This window comes from Elephantulus edwardii, unplaced genomic scaffold (assembly GCF_000299155.1).
Source record: "Elephantulus edwardii isolate Elephantulus edwardi_28Jun2011 unplaced genomic scaffold, EleEdw1.0 scaffold00063, whole genome shotgun sequence".
NCBI lineage: Eukaryota > Metazoa > Chordata > Mammalia > Macroscelidea > Macroscelididae > Elephantulus > Elephantulus edwardii.
In genome coordinates this window covers 4304597-4324081 of record NW_006399813.1, presented here as the reverse complement: position 1 = coordinate 4324081, position 19485 = coordinate 4304597, and the positions used below count along the sequence as shown (strand labels likewise).

Sequence of the window (19485 nt, the reverse complement as noted above, 5' to 3'; positions counted from 1 at the left end):
GCCCCCCCCCCCGGCCCCCGGCTGCCCTTGATTCGCCCCCTTCCTCTCTCAGGGCTGGGCGTGGACGCCGGCGGACCGCTGAGGCTTGAGGGACCGGGCTGCGCTGGCCGGCGCCAGGGCCCCTGCTGGGGGTCGCGCTGGAGCCGGCGTGGGGGAGCGCGATGGAGGCGGTGAGACAGGGCGTGAGAGCCGGCGGAGAGTAGCCGGTGGACCCCGGGGCTCGCGCCTCCTCAGGCTCCTCGGGCGCTCGGGGCCCCCGGGACTGCCATGGAGGTCCCGAGCGTCAAGGACTTCCAGTGGAAGCGCCTGGCGCCGCTGCCCAGCCGTCGGGTCTACTGCTCCCTGCTGGAGACCGGGGGGCAGGTCTACGCGATCGGGGGCTGTGACGACAACGGCGTCCCCGTGGACTGCTTCGAGGTCTACTCCCCCGAAGCCGACCAGTGGACTGCCCTGCCGCCCCTGCCCACGGCCAGGGCCGGGATGGCCGTCACCGCCCTGGGGAAGCGGATCATGGTGATCGGGGGCGTGGGCACCAGTCAGCTGCCCTTGAAGATCGTGGAGATGTACAACATCGACGAGGGCAAGTGGAAGAAAAGGAGCGTGCTTCGGGAGGCGGCCATGGGCATTTCTGTCACGGCCAAAGGCAAGTGAGGCCAGGGCTGGGGGCGCAGGTGGGTAGAGAGTGGGGGGCGCAGAGGGGAGGAGAGGGGAACCAACACTGGTTTGGGGGTCCTACTGTATGATCTTCACTATAGATGCTTAAAGTAGGATCTGGTTTGCCAGAAAGCAAACCTCTGGAACGCTCAGGGCGCTGAAGTGTCTAGTAATTCCATATCTGATGCCAGGGGTCCTGTCCATCAAGCGTCTTGCTGGGCGGGCCCTGGCCAGAGAAGAGAGTTGGGGGTGTGGTCCGTGCGTTTTAATGCCACATCTTTGCAGTCATTCAGCAGAATGAGCGGACCTCCCTCCCAGAAGCCCATCCTGGGATTTTGGAGCTGGATCTTTTTAATACCCTGTCAGCTCTTGACCTGTGGGGAGAGGAGCTCCATCCTGGCACCGTCACAGAGCCTCACTGGAGAGTCTTCCAGGACCTGCTTCCTCATCTCATTCTCCACCTTCATCCTTCTTGAGTCCCAGTCTGAGAGATGCTGAGTGTTGTGAGGGCTGTGCCCTTCCAGCTTGATCTAACTCAGGTTTTCTGGCTCACTGGGTGTACTTGTGCTGACCACGTGGTTTAGGATTCTGGTGTCTTGTGAGGGGCAGTGAAAGCCCTTCACGGCTCTCTTGTTTGCTAAAACACCAAGAATTTTATGGAGTAATTGTCCAGTAGGAGTTAAGAGGCCACAGATTCAGACACACTCGACTAGGTAGCACAGACTTGAGGGGTGTTCTGTTCAACACTCTTCTCCTCTTGCAGAACCATGTTTTGGGCACCAGCTCTGTCTCCTGTACATTAGGAACCAGATTTCTTGAGACCTGACCTGGTGCTGACCCAATGCTAGGCCCCAGGGAGGAAGGATAGAATCAGATTTCAGGAGTCAGGAGCCTGAGTTTGACTAGTGACAGTGGCCACCAGCCCGGAACTGCGCAGAACAGGGTGGCCAGTGGGGCCTCATGACCCCCAGTAAGAAAAAGATGAATGGAGCCTTATACAGAAAAAAGTGGAATGGGGCAGGTGATAGTACCCTTTTATCCTATGCCTCAGTAAATGGCATTGAAAGATTAAAACTAGCAGATTTGCACCCTAACCATTGGTATTTTCTGTGTATTGGTGCCTCTAATTCCCATAACCTGTTCCACGAAGTGTTACTATTATTCTCCTTACACTATTGTTATATACCATCATGTTGGAACCAACCCATAGCTGACCTTCCAGTGGGTTTTCAGAGGCAGTAAATCACATGAGAGGAGATTGCCCGTTTTTCCCCCACAGAGCAACTGGTGGATTTGAACCCTGCACCTTTTGATTGGTACCACACTCCTTACCAGTAAGCCACTAGAGCTTCCTATTATAGGAATAAGAATTATGAGGCCCAGAGAGGTTAAGTCATTTGCCTGAAGTTACAGCACTAATAAGTGTTGAAATTGGGACTCAGACCCATGCAGTGCAGTTGCTTTTGCTCCCAATTATGCCAGCGAGTGGGTTCTGTAGATAGTTTACTAAACATGTATGTGTCTGCTACTGTGTGCCAAGCACTGTACCACATCCTAGGCCCACCAGTTAACAAGTTCTCCAGAATCTAACAATCCGTTATAAAAAGCAGACATAAGTTATTTCAGTGTCCTGTGCTCAGTAGGGTGATGGAAGTGCCGTAGGAGGCACTGAATGGGAACTCACAACCTAGCCGTGAAATTCAGGGACTTCACGTGAAGCTGAAAGGATGAGGGGGAACAGGCTCCAGAGTGAATGTGGAGAGAGCAGAGGATTTACAGGTGGAGGTGTTTCAGGTGACACAGATAGGAGGATGAAGCTTGAGTAAAGTAATTCCTATATACCTATTTATATGGAGCTCTGGTGGTCCCATGGATAAGGGGTTGCACTGTCAACCCAAAGGCAGACGATTTGAATCCACCAGCTGCTCTGTGGGAGAAATGTGGGCAGTCTCCTCCTGTGCAAGTTACAGCCCCTTAAAATCTACTGGAGGGTCAGCTTTGAGTTGGTTTCGACTCGACAGCAATGAGCAGGGCTTTTTAGTGTGCGTGTATTTTGCGTGGGTATATATGTACGTGTGTCTATAAATTATGTATTTGTGTCTGGTGCTGTAGTCCATAGACAGTTTCAATGCTAAATAAAGATGATGCTCTAATGGTTTTAATTGTCAGTGACCCAAAAACCCAGTGTAAGGTCAGCTATGAGTGGGTTCTGCCTCTATGGCCGAGAGAGAGAGAGTGTGTGAGAGTGTGTGTGTGTGTGTGTGTGTGTGTGTGTGTGTGTGTGTGTGGCAAAACCAAACAGTGCTCTCCCTGTAATAAACTGAGGTCCTCTAAGAGACAGAAATGGTAAAGACTGGCTTTTAGAAGACACGGCCACAGACAGGACTGGGCCCTTGGGAACGAGGCTGAGGGAAACATGACAGGGCTGCCCACCCTCTCCAGTGTCGGATAGCCCTTCAGGAGACCACCAATAGCCATGAGCAGTGGAGAACAGGGGAGGACCCATGTCCCTTCTGAGAACCTAGCTCGCTGCTTAAATTCTGTTCCAACTCAGTCAGTCATTCAGGCTTTTTTTATAAAGAGCTCCGTTCCTTCTCTTCTGAAGCCTCACCCTCCCTCACCCCCGACTGCATCTCTTTTAGTGCATGGTGTCCCCTGGAGCCCACAGGCCTCCTGGTTTCTGAAGGACAATGGCATTTCCCCAGGGGAGGTGACAGCACACACAGACAGAGAACAAGCCATCACAGGGACAGCAGGCTGAACTCATTCCCAAAGGCCCCTGCTGGTCCCGGGAGTTCCAGTCTGGGGAGTGCGTGGGAAACAGGCCACTCCTGAGGGCGTCAGGGGACACGGGGACACGTTCCTCTGTAGTATTCCCTCGGTTTCTCAAGGAGGCGGGGGAATGGAGACAGCAGGGTCGCCTAGCCTGGGCTTCCCCTCACCCTTCCCCCGTGCAGAGCCGCATGTTCTGGGCTTACCCCGGGGCTGGACCCCAGGGTGGACTAAGACATGTGAGCTCACCATGGCTTCGATACCCACACGTGCCAGATAAAGCCAGACAGACCCAAGACAGCAAGCGAGCGATTGACTCCCTTTATTTAAAATACCTACAACAGGCACATGGAGGGAGGCATACAGAGGCTGATTAGTGGTTACCAGGGCCTGGGAGGCAGGGACAGTGGGAAAGTCTCTCTGAATGAGCTTTTGTTGGGAGTGATGAAAAATTTTGAAAGTTGATCGTGGTAATGGTTGCAACCACACTGGGAATGTTAATTGTGCCACTGAGTTACTGAGTTGTACACTTAACGTGGTTAAAATGGCAAACTCTGTGTGTGTGTGTGTGTGTGTGTGTGTGTGTGTGTGTGTGTGTGAGAGAGAGAAAGAGAGAAAGAAAGATGAAAGAGAGAGAGAGAGTTGTATGTGTGGCTCAATAGATTTTTTTTAAAAATCTAGATAATGGAGAGGGGACAACAGGACACTGAGGCTTGACGGGCAGGGACTGTCACTGTGCTGTCACTCTCAGTGGCACACTTCGGGCTCCGTCCAGCACAGCAGTGGCTGGGAACCGTGCCCGGCCTGGGTGCTAGTGCTCAAGGGGTGGCCGAGGCCACCATGGTGCTGTGGCCCAGCCGTCTGCTCTTGGAGTCTGGGAGCCGAGCCAGGGCTTGTGTGTGGCCTTTCTCCTTAGATTACCGAGTGTACGCGGCCGGCGGGATGGGCCTGGACCTCCGCCCCCACAGCCACCTCCAGCACTACGACATGCTCAAGGACATGTGGGTGTCCCTAGCGCCCATGCCCACCCCAAGATATGCTGCCACCTCCTTCCTCCGAGGCTCCAAGATCTTTGTGCTGGGTAAGGATGGGGGCCCGCCCAGACCTCCCCTCCTTCCTCGGGTGTCTTCTCATGGGACAGTGCCTGTGTGCTGAGCTTGGCACTTGGGGGTTATGTGCCCACTCTTCACAGAGCTTCTTATAAGATTGGGGAGTAGTGGTGGGGGACAGGCGGCTCTGTGCTCAGGGGCCTATTCTTCTGGCATCCCCCACTCTCTTCTGGCCTCCAGGAGGACGACAGTCTAAGTATGCAATCAACGCCTTTGAGGTCTTTGACATTGAGACTCGCTCCTGGACCAAGTTTCCCAACATTCCCAGCAAGCGAGCCTTCTCCAGCTTCGTGACCCTAGACAACCGTTTGTACAGCCTGGGCGGCCTGCGGCAGGGCCGGCTTTACCGGCAGCCCAAGTTTCTGCGGACCATGGACGTGTTCGACATGGAGCAGGGTGAGCCTCACCCCCACCACCTGAGGAAGCCCTGGCTGCCCGCCCCACTTCTGGCCAAACTCTGTGCCTTACCTCTGTCCTGTTCATCCTCCGACCCATCCACCTACTGGGTCATGTCCGCTTACCAAGCTGGGGTGATTCTTTCTGAAACCTGAGCACCCCTCTCCACTCAGGGCCCCTCTTAGAGTTAAATTATTTCCTCTGCTCAGACCTACTTTTGCGGTTGGTTGGTCGCTTTTTCTAGTGTCTTTCGAGTCTAACTCTTTGATAGCAAGTTGGAACCGACTCATAGCTGACCCTCCAGTGGGCTTTTAGAGGCAGTAAATTGCATGGGAGTTGATTGCCCTTCTTCCTCCCACGGAGCAGCTGACAGATTCAAACCATGTGCCTTTGGATTGACAGTGCAGCTTCTTGCCAGTTGGCCACCAGAACTCATTTTCATGCTAATGAGTAATGTTTCAGTAACCAAAGAGTTTGTAGTTCAGGTCCTCTCAGAAATGCCTCAGCAGAAAGATCTGGTGATGTGCTTCCTAAAACTCAGTCGGCTCCCATAGGGAACACAATTGTCTTCTGACACACCGAGGGTTGCCATGGGTCAGAAACAGCTCAGATGGCTGATTTCTGCCTGTTGTCTTGTTTCTGACAATGTCCATGTGGAGGCTTGTCAGGGACGGATTTTTTTTCCCCTGCTCATGCCTGATCCAGGCCATCGTCTTTGCAATTACGTGTTATGCATCAGAGAGTTGGACAATGACTAGGGAGGATAGAAGGAGAATTGATGCCTTTGAGCTGTGGTGCTGGAGAAGAGTATTGAGTGTACCATGGACTGCTAGGAAAACAAACAGATTCATCCTGGAGAGGGTGAGACGAGGCTGCTCCTTGGAGGCAAGGATTCTGAGGCTTCGTTTGACATACTTTGGACATGTTGCAAGGAGGGACCAGTCCTTAGAGAGGGACATCATGCTTGGGAGGGTGGAGGGACAGTGCAGAAAGGCAAAACCTTCTGTGAGGTGGATTGATTCAGGGACTAGGGTAATGGGGGTAGGTGTGTCGGAGACAATGAGACTGGCACAGAACAGAGCAGAGTTTAGGGTCATTGTATATAGGGTCACTGTGAGTCACAAGCGACTCAACGGCACATAACAACAACGAGACTGATAGAAACTATGCCTGCTGCTTCTAGTTAGCCTCTAGCTTAGAACCTGGGAGACAGTGTATCTGTGGGTAGAACAAGGTGTTTTATTGTCAAGGATTAGGGCTCCTTGCACTCTGCATCTTGCCTAAGATTCCACACACCTGGAGACACCACATACACCCGGAGCCCACGGTGAAAGGAGCAGAGACGCTGTACAAGGAGAGAGGTGTTTGGGACCTGGTCCGGCCGTGGTGGGAGTGGTTGCATATGATGCTCTTGTCTTGCTCTTTTTCCACGTGGCCTGTAGGGGGATGGATGAAGATGGAACGGTCCTTCTTCCTCAAGAAGCGGCGGGCAGACTTTGTAGCCGGCTGTCTGAGTGGACGGGTCATAGTGGCCGGAGGACTAGGTGAGAATGGCACTTCCGGGCTGGACTGCATTGTGCTTCTTGTGCTTGGTGACCTACACGGTGCACAAGCCAGAGCAAGGGCTGAGTCCTTCGCATCACCTGCCTCCGCGTCAATTCCACAGAGCTCACAGCCTGTCTGTGAGTCCTCGAGGGCCATCAGAGACCTGTGCAGACAAGAGCTTCCTGTCCTCAGGGAAACTGAGGCCCAGAGAAAATCAAAGACACACTAATAGCCAGTAATTCATCAAGCTGGCTGAGCACAGGCCCCTGGGCCCCATTCAGGACTGAAAGGAGATACGTGGTAGAGAGAACTCGCCTTGATCCTTTCTCTCATCTGCTTGTCCTCCTTGGATAACCTGCTCTATGGTAGAAATAGGAAAACAGTCTGTCAAGTTATTTTAATGAGTTAAGGATTTGATGTGGGAGCCCTTCCCGAGATGTGTGGTATTTTAAAGGAGGATGAAAGCCTTAACATCAACAGGGGACATGCATATACAGCAGGACATGAGGCACTCATGATTCCCTGGGGTGTTCAGAAGGAGCTAAGCACAAAAGAAGCCCCATGTGGGCTAGCCAGTGTAGGAAAGAAGCCCCATGTGGGCTAGCCCGTGTAGGAAGCATTGTGGGAATCGAGAGGGAGGCAGGAGTATTAAGAAAAGCGTCGATTAGGACTGATGGCAACACTGTGTGTTGAACTAGCACTACAATAGAGTTTTCGGGCTGGAGGGCTGGGGAGTGTGTAGGGAAGATTGCGAAGGCTTTCTTCCTAAGTACCTCTGGGTGAATTCAAACTCCCAGTCTTATGGCTAGTGCTCATGCTTTTAATCATATGCACTGTCCAGAGACTCCAGAGGAAAGCAAGAGTTTGCACAAAGGAAGCGTACTCTTTAGGAGATGGCGCTGAAGGAGAGTAAGAAAGCAAGGGGCAGAGAAGGACAGTTCTGTAGCCAGGGAATGTGAAACTCCTTGACTGCTGCTTGTGGACCACTAAGGGACAAAGGAAAGGTGGGGCGGGGGCTGGGACGGCTCCTTTGTAAGTGCTGATTCCCTCTGCTTTCAGGGAACCAGCCCACTGTTCTGGAGACAGCAGAGGCTTTCCACCCAGGGAAGAACAAATGGGAGACCCTCCCCGCCATGCCCACGCCCCGCTGTGCCTGCTCCAGCGTGGTCATCAAGAACTGTCTGCTGGCAGTCGGCGGCGTCAGCCAGGGCCTGAGCGACGCAGTGGAAGCCCTGTGTGTGTCTGACACCTAGCCGCCCCAGGCCTGGCCCTTCATCCTGGACTGCGTCACCTCACTGTTAAACCTGAGCAATGGTCTCTTCACAGCATTTGGGCTCCTGTCCCAGGTGTTCGCTCCTGCTGACAGCCAGCGTGCCAGGCCCCAGGGCTGTAAGCGTCCTCCTTTCTCCCTTACACTCTGTCAATCCCAGGAACCTGGCAGAAGTGCTGAGGGCCCCTCCAACCATCTTGGATGGAGCCCGGCTGTCCTCTTACAGGGAGAGAGACCCCTCTCATTTCTGTGCTCTCTTTTGAGCCCCCAGTGTCCACCTTTCCCCCATCTCCAAACAGGAGGTGGTCGGGTGGTGCCGACCCAGAGCTGAGCTACTGCTGCCACCCTTACTCTAGCTCTGAACTAGTTTGAGGGTTTCTTGGGCTGGAAAAATGGGGAAATGATGGACAATCCAAACCCATCCCCTCTCCAACCCTTCCCCAAGTGGAGGGCCTGCTCTGGACCAAGAGTTGGACTTAAACGCTGCTGAATTGGGAGGGCTGTCCAGGCTCAAGCCTTGGCCAAGAAGGCTGTGTGCCTCTGGGGGTAGTTGACTGGAATGTGATGGTGTGGAAGGGGCAGACTCCCAGGGCTGGGCCTGCTCCCACCTCTCTCCTTACCCCATTTCTCCTCCTCTGCCACCTCCCAGCCCCCTGGCCTGACTCTTCCATCCCCCACAGCCCCAGAGTGTTCTCTGTGTGAAACCTTCTCATTTACACTGTGGCATCAATATCCACCACGGATGGTTGGATTACTTGCACTCTGGTTAATATAGCAGCACAATGATTAAAATCTATATTCATATCCTCTCTGGCACCCTGATGCAGAGGTCGGGTGGAGGGTGTCTTGGGGCAGAACGGGCACAGGGAAATTGTCTGGCATTTTCAGGGCCCCCAGGGGACCACCTGTTTGCCTCCAACACATCCCCCTAGCAGCCGCCAATCTCTCTTTCCTTGCACATGGAGAGCCCAAATGTGTGTTAAGAAAAGGGTCCATTCAGTAACTGTCTTCTGTGTCAGATGATTCATTCCTTTACATCTCAGGCCTAGATTCATTCAGCTTAGGCCCATTTTTGTCTTGTGCAAACTAAAAAGGCAGTCTGCTGACTTAAAAACTTGAAGACAGTGCCTCCTTTGAGCTTGTATAACACCTTTTCCCAATTTCCTCTTTTCTTGGAAGCACTGTGCTCCCTCCAGGATTCACAGTGAATGAGCAAGACACCTGCCTTGAAGGGGTTGTGGAGGAGCCAGATAGCACACACCTCGTGGTGTGTAATTCTTTTCCATAGAGGCGAGAACAGAGGAGGAGCCTTCTCTGTAGCCAAGGGTCAGGGAGAAAACACTTTTGCTCAGTCTTCAAGGACAAGGATAAACTGGATCTTTAAGGGGTAGGAATTTTCCGCCTCTTTCTCTGGGCACGTGGACTTTGTAGACACTGCCACCTGCTGGCCTAGCTTTTCCTTCCCACCTGAGCTCGGAGGCCTCATCCTGTGGTCGCTCGTGCCCCCTGGTGAGAACACAGCAGATTGCAGCCAGCCTTTCTCTGATTCTCAGTAGTTGTGGGACATTGATGGGAGCCCTGTGGAGGCCAAGAGAACTGCTCTGCAAGGTTCTGAGCGGGTGAATTTTCAGAAGTGGATTAGGGACACAGTCAAGGTTAAATGGTTCTTCATATTTTGAGGAGTGGGGGTGTTTGTTGATGGAACCTGGAAGGGCAGCTTGGGGCCCGTGCTGGTTCCTAATGTGTGGCTTATCCTGTGGGGCTCCATTCTAGGAAGACTTTGTGGGAAACTCAGAGAGCTGTGAGGGAAATGTGTCATGTCAGCCATGGAGTGCTATACTTCATGGTACCACAGAGGCAGCACAGGATTTGGGGGCCAGTGGCTTTCCCATCACTGTCCCATTCTGAATAGGTCCCTCACCCTCAGTTCTCAGTTATAAAATAAACAATGATGGGCACTGGGTGGGAAGCACCCTCTTCAATCTGCAGGCAAATTCTGTAAAGTAGGTGGTACCCTGCCCATTTGGCACATAAAAAAAATGAGGTTCAGAGATCTTATGTAACTAGCCCAAGGTCACACAGGCTGGTAAGTGACTAACTAGGACTGGTTCCAAAACTGGGCAGAGCACTGCACTGCATCACGTCAAACAGGTCAGGAAAGGGCCGGAAACCCGGCTGCACTGCCACAGAGTCTCTCCCAACACATTGTGACCGTCAGGACTGAGGTGTGCTGTCCCACAGGGTCTCCAGGGCTATGTCGTCATCGAAGCCGACTCACCTTTCTCCCTCAGAGCAGCTGGTGGCTTCAAACAGCAGAACTCTCTTTTAACAGCCAAGTGCTTGCTGACCCACAGGGCTCCTCACTACATATAATGGGGTTCTACATCTCAAACCTGGGCTGTTGGAGACTTTGTTTCCCCAAGAATGAATGTCAAGATCGCCAGGGCAGGTTGGCAAGGGCTCCCTGAAGAGAAGGGAGCACAGAGCATCCCTAAGTAGACGTCCCCAGGTAGAAACTCTCTCCTACAGTCTTTCCATTGGCTCACCTTACTGTTGTCTCAGAATATTAGCATGTACCTGGCAGGGTGCTGGCTTTGGGGTTCTAGCCCCTCCTGTAGCTGCAGTCTTGGGAAGGAAACTGAAGACTGAATCTTTACTTCCTATTTGACGGGGAAATGGCTGGCCCAACCCGGAGGTTCCTTGGGGAACTGCAGAGAGCTCGGCGTCGGCTGAGACAGGGCAGGTTTCTGAACAGTAAGTCTCAAATTGCCCTTTGAAGGAAGAGACACAGCCAGGCGCAAGTGGAGAGGGCCTTTGGGCAAAGGAGGCCTGAGTTCAAATCATGGATGCCGTGTACTCCTTGTTGGTTTTGAGAACATTCTGGTGGCTTTGTGGTAAGGGGTTGTGCTACCACCCCAAAGGTATGTAGTTCAAATCCACCAAGTGCTCTGCAGGAGAAAGATGGCAGTCTTCTCCTGTGGGTTAACTGCCTCTGAAAACCAGCTGGAGTGCCAGCTGTAGGTCAGTTCTGATTCAGGGGTACACAACAGTTGTTGGTTTTGTATATGTTACTTAACCTCTCTGAGTGCTCATTTCCTTACTTGTAAAGTGGGCAAAATAAAGCCACGCTTATTATTAGGGTGGTGGTGGTGGTGTTGTTATGTGCCATTGCGTCACCTGCAACTCATAGTGACCCTATATACAAGAGCTCTGAAGCCTGCCCTGTCCTGTTCTGTCCTGAGCCAGTCTTACTAATTCCGACACACCACCCCCCATTGCCCCAGTTACTGTATCAATCCATCTCATCCGGGGTCTCCCTCTCCTGCGCTGTCCCTCCACCCTTCTGAGCATGATGTCCTTCTCCAAGGACCGGCCGGCCTCTCCTGGTCATGTGCCCAAAGTTAGGTGCCTTCTGATTGGCTTGCCCTCAGACCCTGTGTACAGCAGAGTGCATACTGCTCATCCTGTTCCACACTAGCCATGTGTTGTCGCTTAAGCCCATTATCACAGCCACTGCATTACTCCATCTAATAGAGGGGCTTCCTCTCCTTCAAAGTCGCTCTACTTTTCCAAACATAACATCCTTCTCCAGGACAGGGTTCTCCTGATAACATGCTTAAGAAGGAGGGAAAGTCTCATTATCCTTTGTTTATTTTGCTGAAGTTCCAATCTCCCAGTGTCTCTGGTTGTCCCTTACTTGTAAGAACCACTCTGGCTGCACTTCCTAAGACAGCTCTGTTTGCTCAGGAGGTCCGGTGGTGCAGACCGTGGGGAACAGTGCTGCTCACCCAACAGCTGAGCCTCGCTGGCAGGTTGAGTCCAGCAGCGGCTCTGAGGGAGAAAGCTGGGCAGTCTCCTCCCTGGTGATTTAAAGTTCGAGAGCGACAGGCAAGCGCTTCTCCTGTGATTTACAGCCCTTGGAAACCCACTGGGGAGCCAGCTAGCAGCTGCTTCTGGCTTGACAGCAGTGAGCTGAGGTTGGCGGCAGTCTCTGTTGTACTCTGCATCCTTTGCCAACACCACATCTCAAGTGCTACCGCTTTCCCCTTCATAGCTAATCCAAAATCTATACCTAGACCAAAAAGCTGTTGTCTGAGCAAGGGAACGCTGCATGGTTTAAAACCAGGAAAGGCGTGTATGAGGATTGTATCCTTTCTCCATTCCTATTGTCTGTATGGTGAACAAATAATTTGTGAGGTTGCACTTATGAAGAAGAATGTGACATCAGAATTGGAGGAAGATTAATCAAGAACCTGCATTATACAGATGCCTTTGCTTGCTGAAAATGAGGAGGATATGAAACAGCCTAGGTATGGATTACATCTCAACATCAAAGAAACAGGTCCTCACCAAAGGATCAATAGTCAACACTATGATAGATGGAGAAAGAATTGAAGCTGTCAATTATATCACATTGTTTGGGTCAATAATCAACACTCTTGATATCAGTAATCAGGAAATCAAGAGATGTATTGCATTGGGCAAGTCTACTGTCACGGACCTCTCCAGAATGATCAAGAGCAATGATGTCAGTTTGAAGACTAAGGTGCACCTGAGTCAGGTCACCTGCTACATTTCATAGTTCTGGACAATAAGTAAGAATGACAGGAAGAGTTGATGCCTTTAAGTTGTGTTAGAGAAGAGTATTGAATACCCCATGAACTGCCAAAAGAACAAAGGTTTGCTCTGTCCCTGGAGTGAGGCTAGCCAGCCTGGGCCTAGGGTTTGAACCAGGAGGCGGCCTTAAGCCCAAAGGGCCCGAGGGCCTGTTCAAATTGTCTTCCTGTCAAACATTCTTCTAGGTTGTATAGCACTGGTCTGTGCATTGCTGTACAGAGGTAACTCGTGGTTGCTGTGATGCTGAAGCCTGTGACAGTGATGTGCCAATCGTGATAATGGGCACCCATGGTGGTCAGTGTTGGCTGGAGCTTCCCGACTAAATCAAGCCTGGAAGCAGGAGCGGCATCCACTTCCAAAATGACTTGCCTCTGGAAACTCTATGTACGAACAGCGCTCAGGCTGTTCGTTCATAGGGTCGCTATGAGTCGTCTACGACTCGATGGCATTAAACAACAACAACAAATATATGCCTTGGAAAAGGTGCAGCCAGGGTGCTCCCTGGAGGCAAACAGCAAAGCTTCATCTTTCATACTTCTAGATGAGGCTATTCCTTGGAAAGGGACATCATGCTTGGAAAGATAGAAGGTCAGCAACAGAGAGGAAGACCCTCAATGAGATGGATTGGCATGGTGACTTTTTATTTTACTTTATTAATTTTTTGTCTGTGTACTGTCAAATCAGATCTGACTGGTACAGGAGGAGATTGTCCCTCCATCTCCAGCAGAGCATCTGGTGGATTCCAACCATATATCTCTATGATTGCAGTGCAGCTTCTTGCCACTAGGCCACCAGAGCTCCCTTGACATTGTGACTTTAACAATGGGGTCTAATGTGTCAGAAGTGTTGAGGATGGCACAAGATAGGGCAGGGTTCAGGTTAGCTGTTCACAAGGTGCCTATTAGTTTTCTTGATTTGATGGCACCTAACAAGGATTTTAAGCAAAGAGGTACCCTGATTAGATTTGTACTGTTTGAGTGTGAAATGAAATCTCAGTGAAGTCTACAATCAGAAGAAACCCCATTTGGGGTTGGAATCCTCCATGCAATACCCAGGCCAAGCTCCCAGCACTTCTTTTTTAGGAAGGTCTCTCTCTCCTGGGGCGCCAGGAGGTTTGGGACCCTGGAGGAGTGACAAGCCAATCTTCTCCATCGTTTCCTTTACACGAGAAGTTCTTCCTAACAGTATCTGGCATTCACTCTGGGCCTTATGTCACGAGGCTCCTTTATGGCTCTTTGGTACATGTGGCCTTTTGCAAGTCCATTTTGCAGAAGTAGAAACAGCAAGGTACCCTGGGACTAACCACAGCTAATGAGTGATAGGAATGAAATCCTATCCCAGCTTCATGTGAGAAACATCCCAACTGCTATCTTTGGAGGAAGGGGAGTGACAAGGAGGGTCAGTCATGACCGTGTTTGTCCTCATCCAACAGCTCCAGGTGAAAGGACTCCTGGGTTTAGAGAAACCAAATATTTGGGTAGGTAGAAGCTTCAGTTAGGGAGCTGGTGGCTTAGTGGTAAGGAGTTGCACTACCAAAGATTCATGGTTTGAATCCAACAGCTGCTAGTGGGAGAAAGATGGGAAACCTCCAATGTGATTTACTGCCTCTGAAAACCCACTTGGAGGGTCAGCTGTGAATCAGTTCCAACTCGATGGTACGTAACACACACAGGACTTCATGTGGGGATTAAACAGTCTCTGTAATGATGTCACAGAGCAAGACCCACGTAAGAACCAAAAAGACCAGAGCATAGAAGGATGCAGGCCAATCAGGACAAAGTTCCTGTGTAGAAGATGGATAAATGGGGGGAGCTCTGGTGGCCTAGTGGCAAGACGCTGCACTGCAATCCCAGAGGAACACGGTTCGAATCCACCAGATGCTCTGCCGGAGAAGGAGGCGCAATATCCTCCTGTACCAGTCAGATCTGATTTGACGGTACACGCACACAAAATAATTTAGAAAAAAAGAAGATGGATAAATGAGATAGGAAGAACCAAGGACTGAACTAATCAGGGAAGGCTTCTTGGAGGAGCCTGCTGTTGAACTGGATATGGGGGAGGGGCTTAGCATGATGGACTGTACATATTGGGGATGGTTTTTGGGAAGTGGTGTAAGGAGAAATTAGAAGGCAATTTAGCATCTCTGCAGGCCTTGAGTGGGGAGCTGAGGCATCAGGAAGAAGGCTCTGGGGGAAGATGGGCACAGTATATGTCACACATGGTTGTTTGTATCAGGCCTCTCCTTTCCCCTTTCACAGTGTAACTGAGGGCCGAGCTGGGGACCATCTGACTGCCTGAGCAGAACATTTTTCTAGAATTCTGTGCTAAATTCAGATCATACACACATTCTCATCCATGAAATGAACTTCTTTAACTTTTTTAAATTGTCTTTTTCCCCAAAATCAAGTTTGACTCAAAACTCATTGCTATCAAGTTGCTTCCAACTCATAACAGCCATCCATTAGATTTCTGAGGCTACGAATCATAAAGGGAGGAGACTATTCATCTTTCTGGTGGATTTGGACCTGCAGAGAAGCAGTACCTTAGCTCTCTATAGACTGCACCACTAGAGCTCACGTCAACATGCTGTGTTGTTATGTGTCACCAAGTTAGCTCCAACTCAATAGCTGACCCTCCAGTGGATTTTCAAAGATGATAGATCACAAAGAAGGAGATTGCCCATCTGCCTCCCATGGAGTGCCTGGTAGATTCAAAGTGTGTGCATTTGGGCAGGATAACGCCTTACCACCAAGCCACCAGAGATCCCTATATTGTTGTTGTGTACCTTTGCATCAGAACAAACCTTTAGCTGGTCCTCCTGTGGGTTTTTAGAGGAAGTAAACCGCACAGGAGGAGATTGCCCATCCATCTCCATCGGAACAGCTAGTGGATTTGAACAGCGTGCCTTTAGAATCTTAGTGCAGCTTCTTACCACTAGGCTACCAGAGCTCCCTACAGTTCAGTTCCATCAACTCCAAAGGCAAATGTATGTCTCGCTCAAAGAAGATGCTTTTTGCAGGTGGCTGGTACTGCATACCAGATCAGCTTCCTGCACCTCCACCCAGTACACTGTGGGCCTGCACACACACATAGTCCCTGGCTTATGACAAGTTTACAATCCTACACTCTTGTAAATCAGTTCTAAAGCAAGTCAAGTATTTTTGGTAGCTTGTTTTGCTTTTGTTGTTATTGTCAGAGCCTGTTATACTGCAGTGTTTCAAACGGGGAATGATAACATCAATGTATATTACACACTACAGCACTGTATGTTAGGAGTGTGGTACGTCCTAACTCGAATATGTCCTAAATCAGGCACTGCCTGGACTCGTGTCATAAGCCTCTCACTTTTAACCGTTGGAACTCTGGTAGCATAATCCATAGAAAGTTGTGCTGCTAACGGAAAGGCCACACCTCTCTGGAAGTTCGAATCCACCAGCATCTCCAAGGGAGAAGTTGGACAATTTTCTCTCGTGCCATTTATGGCCTCAGAGACCCAACGGAGGGTCAGCTAGGAATCAGCTCAACTCAAGGGCAGTCTGTCTTGGTGGCTCTTTATCCAATGTGTTCTGGTGATGTAACACGTGGAGAATGTTGTGCTAGCCAAAATGCCACGCCAGGGTTCTTGGAAGTTTGACGCCACAAGCATCTCCTAAGGAGAAAGGTAGTCAATCTCGCTTTACAGCCGCGGAAACCCAATGGCGCGATGCGGAGTTTGACTGCACTTGGTAACAGCGAGGTTGAGTTTTTGGTGCCCTTCCAGACCCATTCCCATGCGCGCTCACACTCACCTCGTGAGCCTACACAGACATGCCACAAACCTTGCACTCTTAGGTGTGTTCGCCCAACTCAAACGTGCACAGTTCACACTTTTATACAGTGACAAATCTACGCTCCTCACAGCCTATTAACACATGCTCACACACGTTTGTGCGCTTTGCCTTAGTTTCTCAGTATTTCTGTAACAAATTCCACAAGTGGGTTTCTTTAACAAACAAATGTATTTGTTCACAGTGTAGGAGTCTCTCTCATTGCTGTTGAGTCACTACTGACTCGTAACTGTCCTTCCGTTGGGTCTCCAAATCTGTAAATCTCACAGAAGGATATTGCCCATCGCGATTGGCGGATTTGAATCACCAGAGAGGCGCGGCCTTTGTGTTCACAGCATGATTCCCTGCAGACTAGCCCCTAGCGCTTCCTGTTTTGAAGACTAGCTGTCCGGATTGAAGGGGACGTGACCTAAGTGTAGGGAGTTGTATCACCAACCCAGAGGAAGCCGGTTCAAACCCACCAGTGGCTCCAGCGGAGAAAACAGGATGTGTGTCTCCTTCCACACATTTACCGACTCTGAAAACCCACGGGAGGGTCAGTTTTGAGTCAGTTCCAAGTCAATGCTAATGTTGAGGCGGTTTGTTGCAGAGCTCTCTTTGTCTCTGTGTCCGCACTGGGGATAATCCTTTTCTCAGCTTCTCTGGCCAGCCTTCCTGCAGTCTTTGATAATCTCTCCATGACAACTGTCTTGACCCCATTGGTGCTTGCCAACTTCTGTGTTCATGCTAATTTTTTTTTTTTAAAAAAAAGCTTTTTCTTTGTAGTAATCAAAAATTATTATATTTAAAACACAACCCAACATGGATTCAGAGCTCATTAGTATAACAAAAAAAAAGCCTTATTTTCAGAATTACACCCACAGAAGAAAAAATTGAAAAGGTTGCAACACCCCCATGATACATCTTCAAGGATATGAACATGTACGGCCAAGCACAATCAATAAGAGTGCATCTAAATTCCAAAATCAATCACCATAATAGTCTATGTGTTTCCTACTGCCAAAGGGGCCCTTTAGAGTAGTGAGAGAAGATCTTCACCCTGAAACCCACAGCGTCCCTTTTCAGCAGGAAGTAGCTAAGAGAATACGCCATCCCCTTTTCCTTATGAATCAGGGTGAAGTCTCTCTCAGGGAGGAGTGATAGGGAATGGCAAAGGACACACCGACAAAGGAGATTAATCAGAACTGACTTTGACAAGCACTGTGGCAATTGGGCAATTAAAACAGACATTCGGATGGCAGGGAAGAAGAACAAACTGGGGAGGAGGGTGGAGAGAATGGTGCGGCAATGAAGGAGTGAAAGCCCAGAATCCCTGTGAATGTTCATTGAAACGAATAAAATTTAATTAAAAAAAATTACACCCACAGGTATAACAATAACAATAGCACATTGCCTTCAAGTCAGACTCATAATAACGCTCCAGTGGGCTTTTAGAGGCTGTAAATCAGAAGAGGAGATTGCCCAACCTTCTCTCAAGGAGCAGCTGGTGGATTCGAACTGCCTGCTTTTGGGTTGACAGTGCAACTCCTTAACCACCAGGTCACTGAGGCACCCTTTCCACAGGTTGATTGTCAGGTGCTGTTAAGTAGTGTATGACTCAATAACCCTCTGAACAACAGATCTGAACTCTTTCCTATCCTGTATAGGGGTTACAATGCGGCACGCGCCTGCGCGCGCACACACACATATATACACACGTGCGCGCATGCTCAGAAAATGTACCTCAGGCACACAATTATTTTCATTTGGAAAGTGAATTTGCTGGTGATGGAGTCCGTTAGGAGTTTGCCATGCAAAGTTGATACCTTTTGCAATTCTTTCTCCTGTGCAATTTGCATCCTCAAAAAAAACGGTGGAGGGTCAGCTGTGAGTCAGTCCCAGCTCGGTGGCAGTGAGGGACCTGACCCTGGGCCTTACTTTGGATGGTCTGATATGTGTGGCGTAGGTGGCCATGATGGCTGGCTGGACTTGCTTGGGACATTTACAGCTGAGAAGAGTGAAATTCAAACAAGTCCACGAGTTATAAGGAACACTGAAGTGTCGTCTGTAAAAGAGGCCTGATTCTTCCCTATTACCTTCATAACAGATGTTTAAGGAGAGACTGGGCAAAGTCCCCAGTCCCAGGCTCTCATTAGCCAGTTCCTATTTTCTATGCAATTCCCCCACTCTCTGACTTCCCCCAAAGAGGACATGGTTGGCGAGTGCCTCAGAGGGTGAGGAGTCCCGAGACTGGCAAGTGTCTTAGAACTTGGTGCCTGAGGCGACACTTCAGTGTTTATAAGTTTTCTGGGTGGTTGGAGGGAAATGTGTTCTTCCCTTGTCTGTGTGGACCCCCAACCTGCTGACATCACCGACGGCAAAGGTTTCCCATGGGACAGAAAATGGGCCTTGATCCTAATCTCAGTATAGAAATTTGTATTTTTAAAAGCAAACATTTGTAAGCAAGCCATAGTCGTCAGGCACTTTGACCCCTGATAATCTCATGTGTGAGAGAAAAGAACTGGGCTCCAGGGTTTTCAGAGGCTGAATTTTCACAAGTAGATCACCGCTCCTTTATTATGACCAAATTCTCCCTCTAGGAACACTAGAACTCTTAACCTTTCAGTCAGTAGCCAGGCAAGCCAAGCCTTTGTGGCTTTTTAAAATTTAATTACTTTTTAAAAATTTTACAGCTTCAGTTTGCTTGGCTCTACAATCAACACTCTTGGTACTAGCAGGCAGGAAATTAAAAGATTAATTGCTTTGGGAAAGTCTGCTATCAGAGACCTCATCAAAGTACTGAAGAGCAGCGATGTAGGTTTGGAGACTAAGGTGCGCCTGATACAAGCCATGGTCTTTGCAATTACTTGCTACGTATGCATCAGAGAGGTGGACAATGACTAGGGATGATAGAAAAAGAATAGATGCCTTTCAGCTGTGGTGCTGGAGAAGAGTATTGTCTCAGTTCTATTTTCTTGAGATATATTTCTAGGAGAGGAATACCTGGGTCATATGGAATTTCTATGTTCAGCTTTTTGAGGAAACGCCAACCATGAGAGTGGTTGTACCATTTTACAATACCACCAACAGTATGTGACAGTTCCTATCTCTCCACATTCTCTCTAACATTTATTGCTTGCTGTCCTATTAAATTTTGCCATTGCTACTGGAGTGAGATGATACCTCATTGTGGTTTTGATTTGCACCTCTTCTTTTGCCAGTGATATTGAATATTTCTTCATGGGTCTGTTGGTCTTCCTCTGTGAAATGTCTTTGCCCATTTTGTAATGGTACTATCAGTCCTTTTCTTATGGAA

The 19485-nt window shown here is 49.7% G+C and overlaps 1 protein-coding gene across 1 annotated transcript; it reads left to right on the top strand.

Moving 5' to 3' along the window:
* Positions 1-48: 48 nt before the first annotated feature.
* On the top strand, positions 49-7729 carry KLHDC8A (kelch domain containing 8A). The gene is made up of 5 exons (XM_006887914.1): positions 49-643; positions 4343-4507; positions 4716-4931; positions 6374-6475; positions 7536-7729. Exons 1-5 carry the CDS (start codon positions 268-270, stop codon positions 7727-7729), a joined length of 1053 nt encoding a protein of 350 aa, XP_006887976.1. The 5' UTR covers positions 49-267.
* The last annotated feature ends 11756 nt before the right edge of the window (positions 7730-19485 follow it).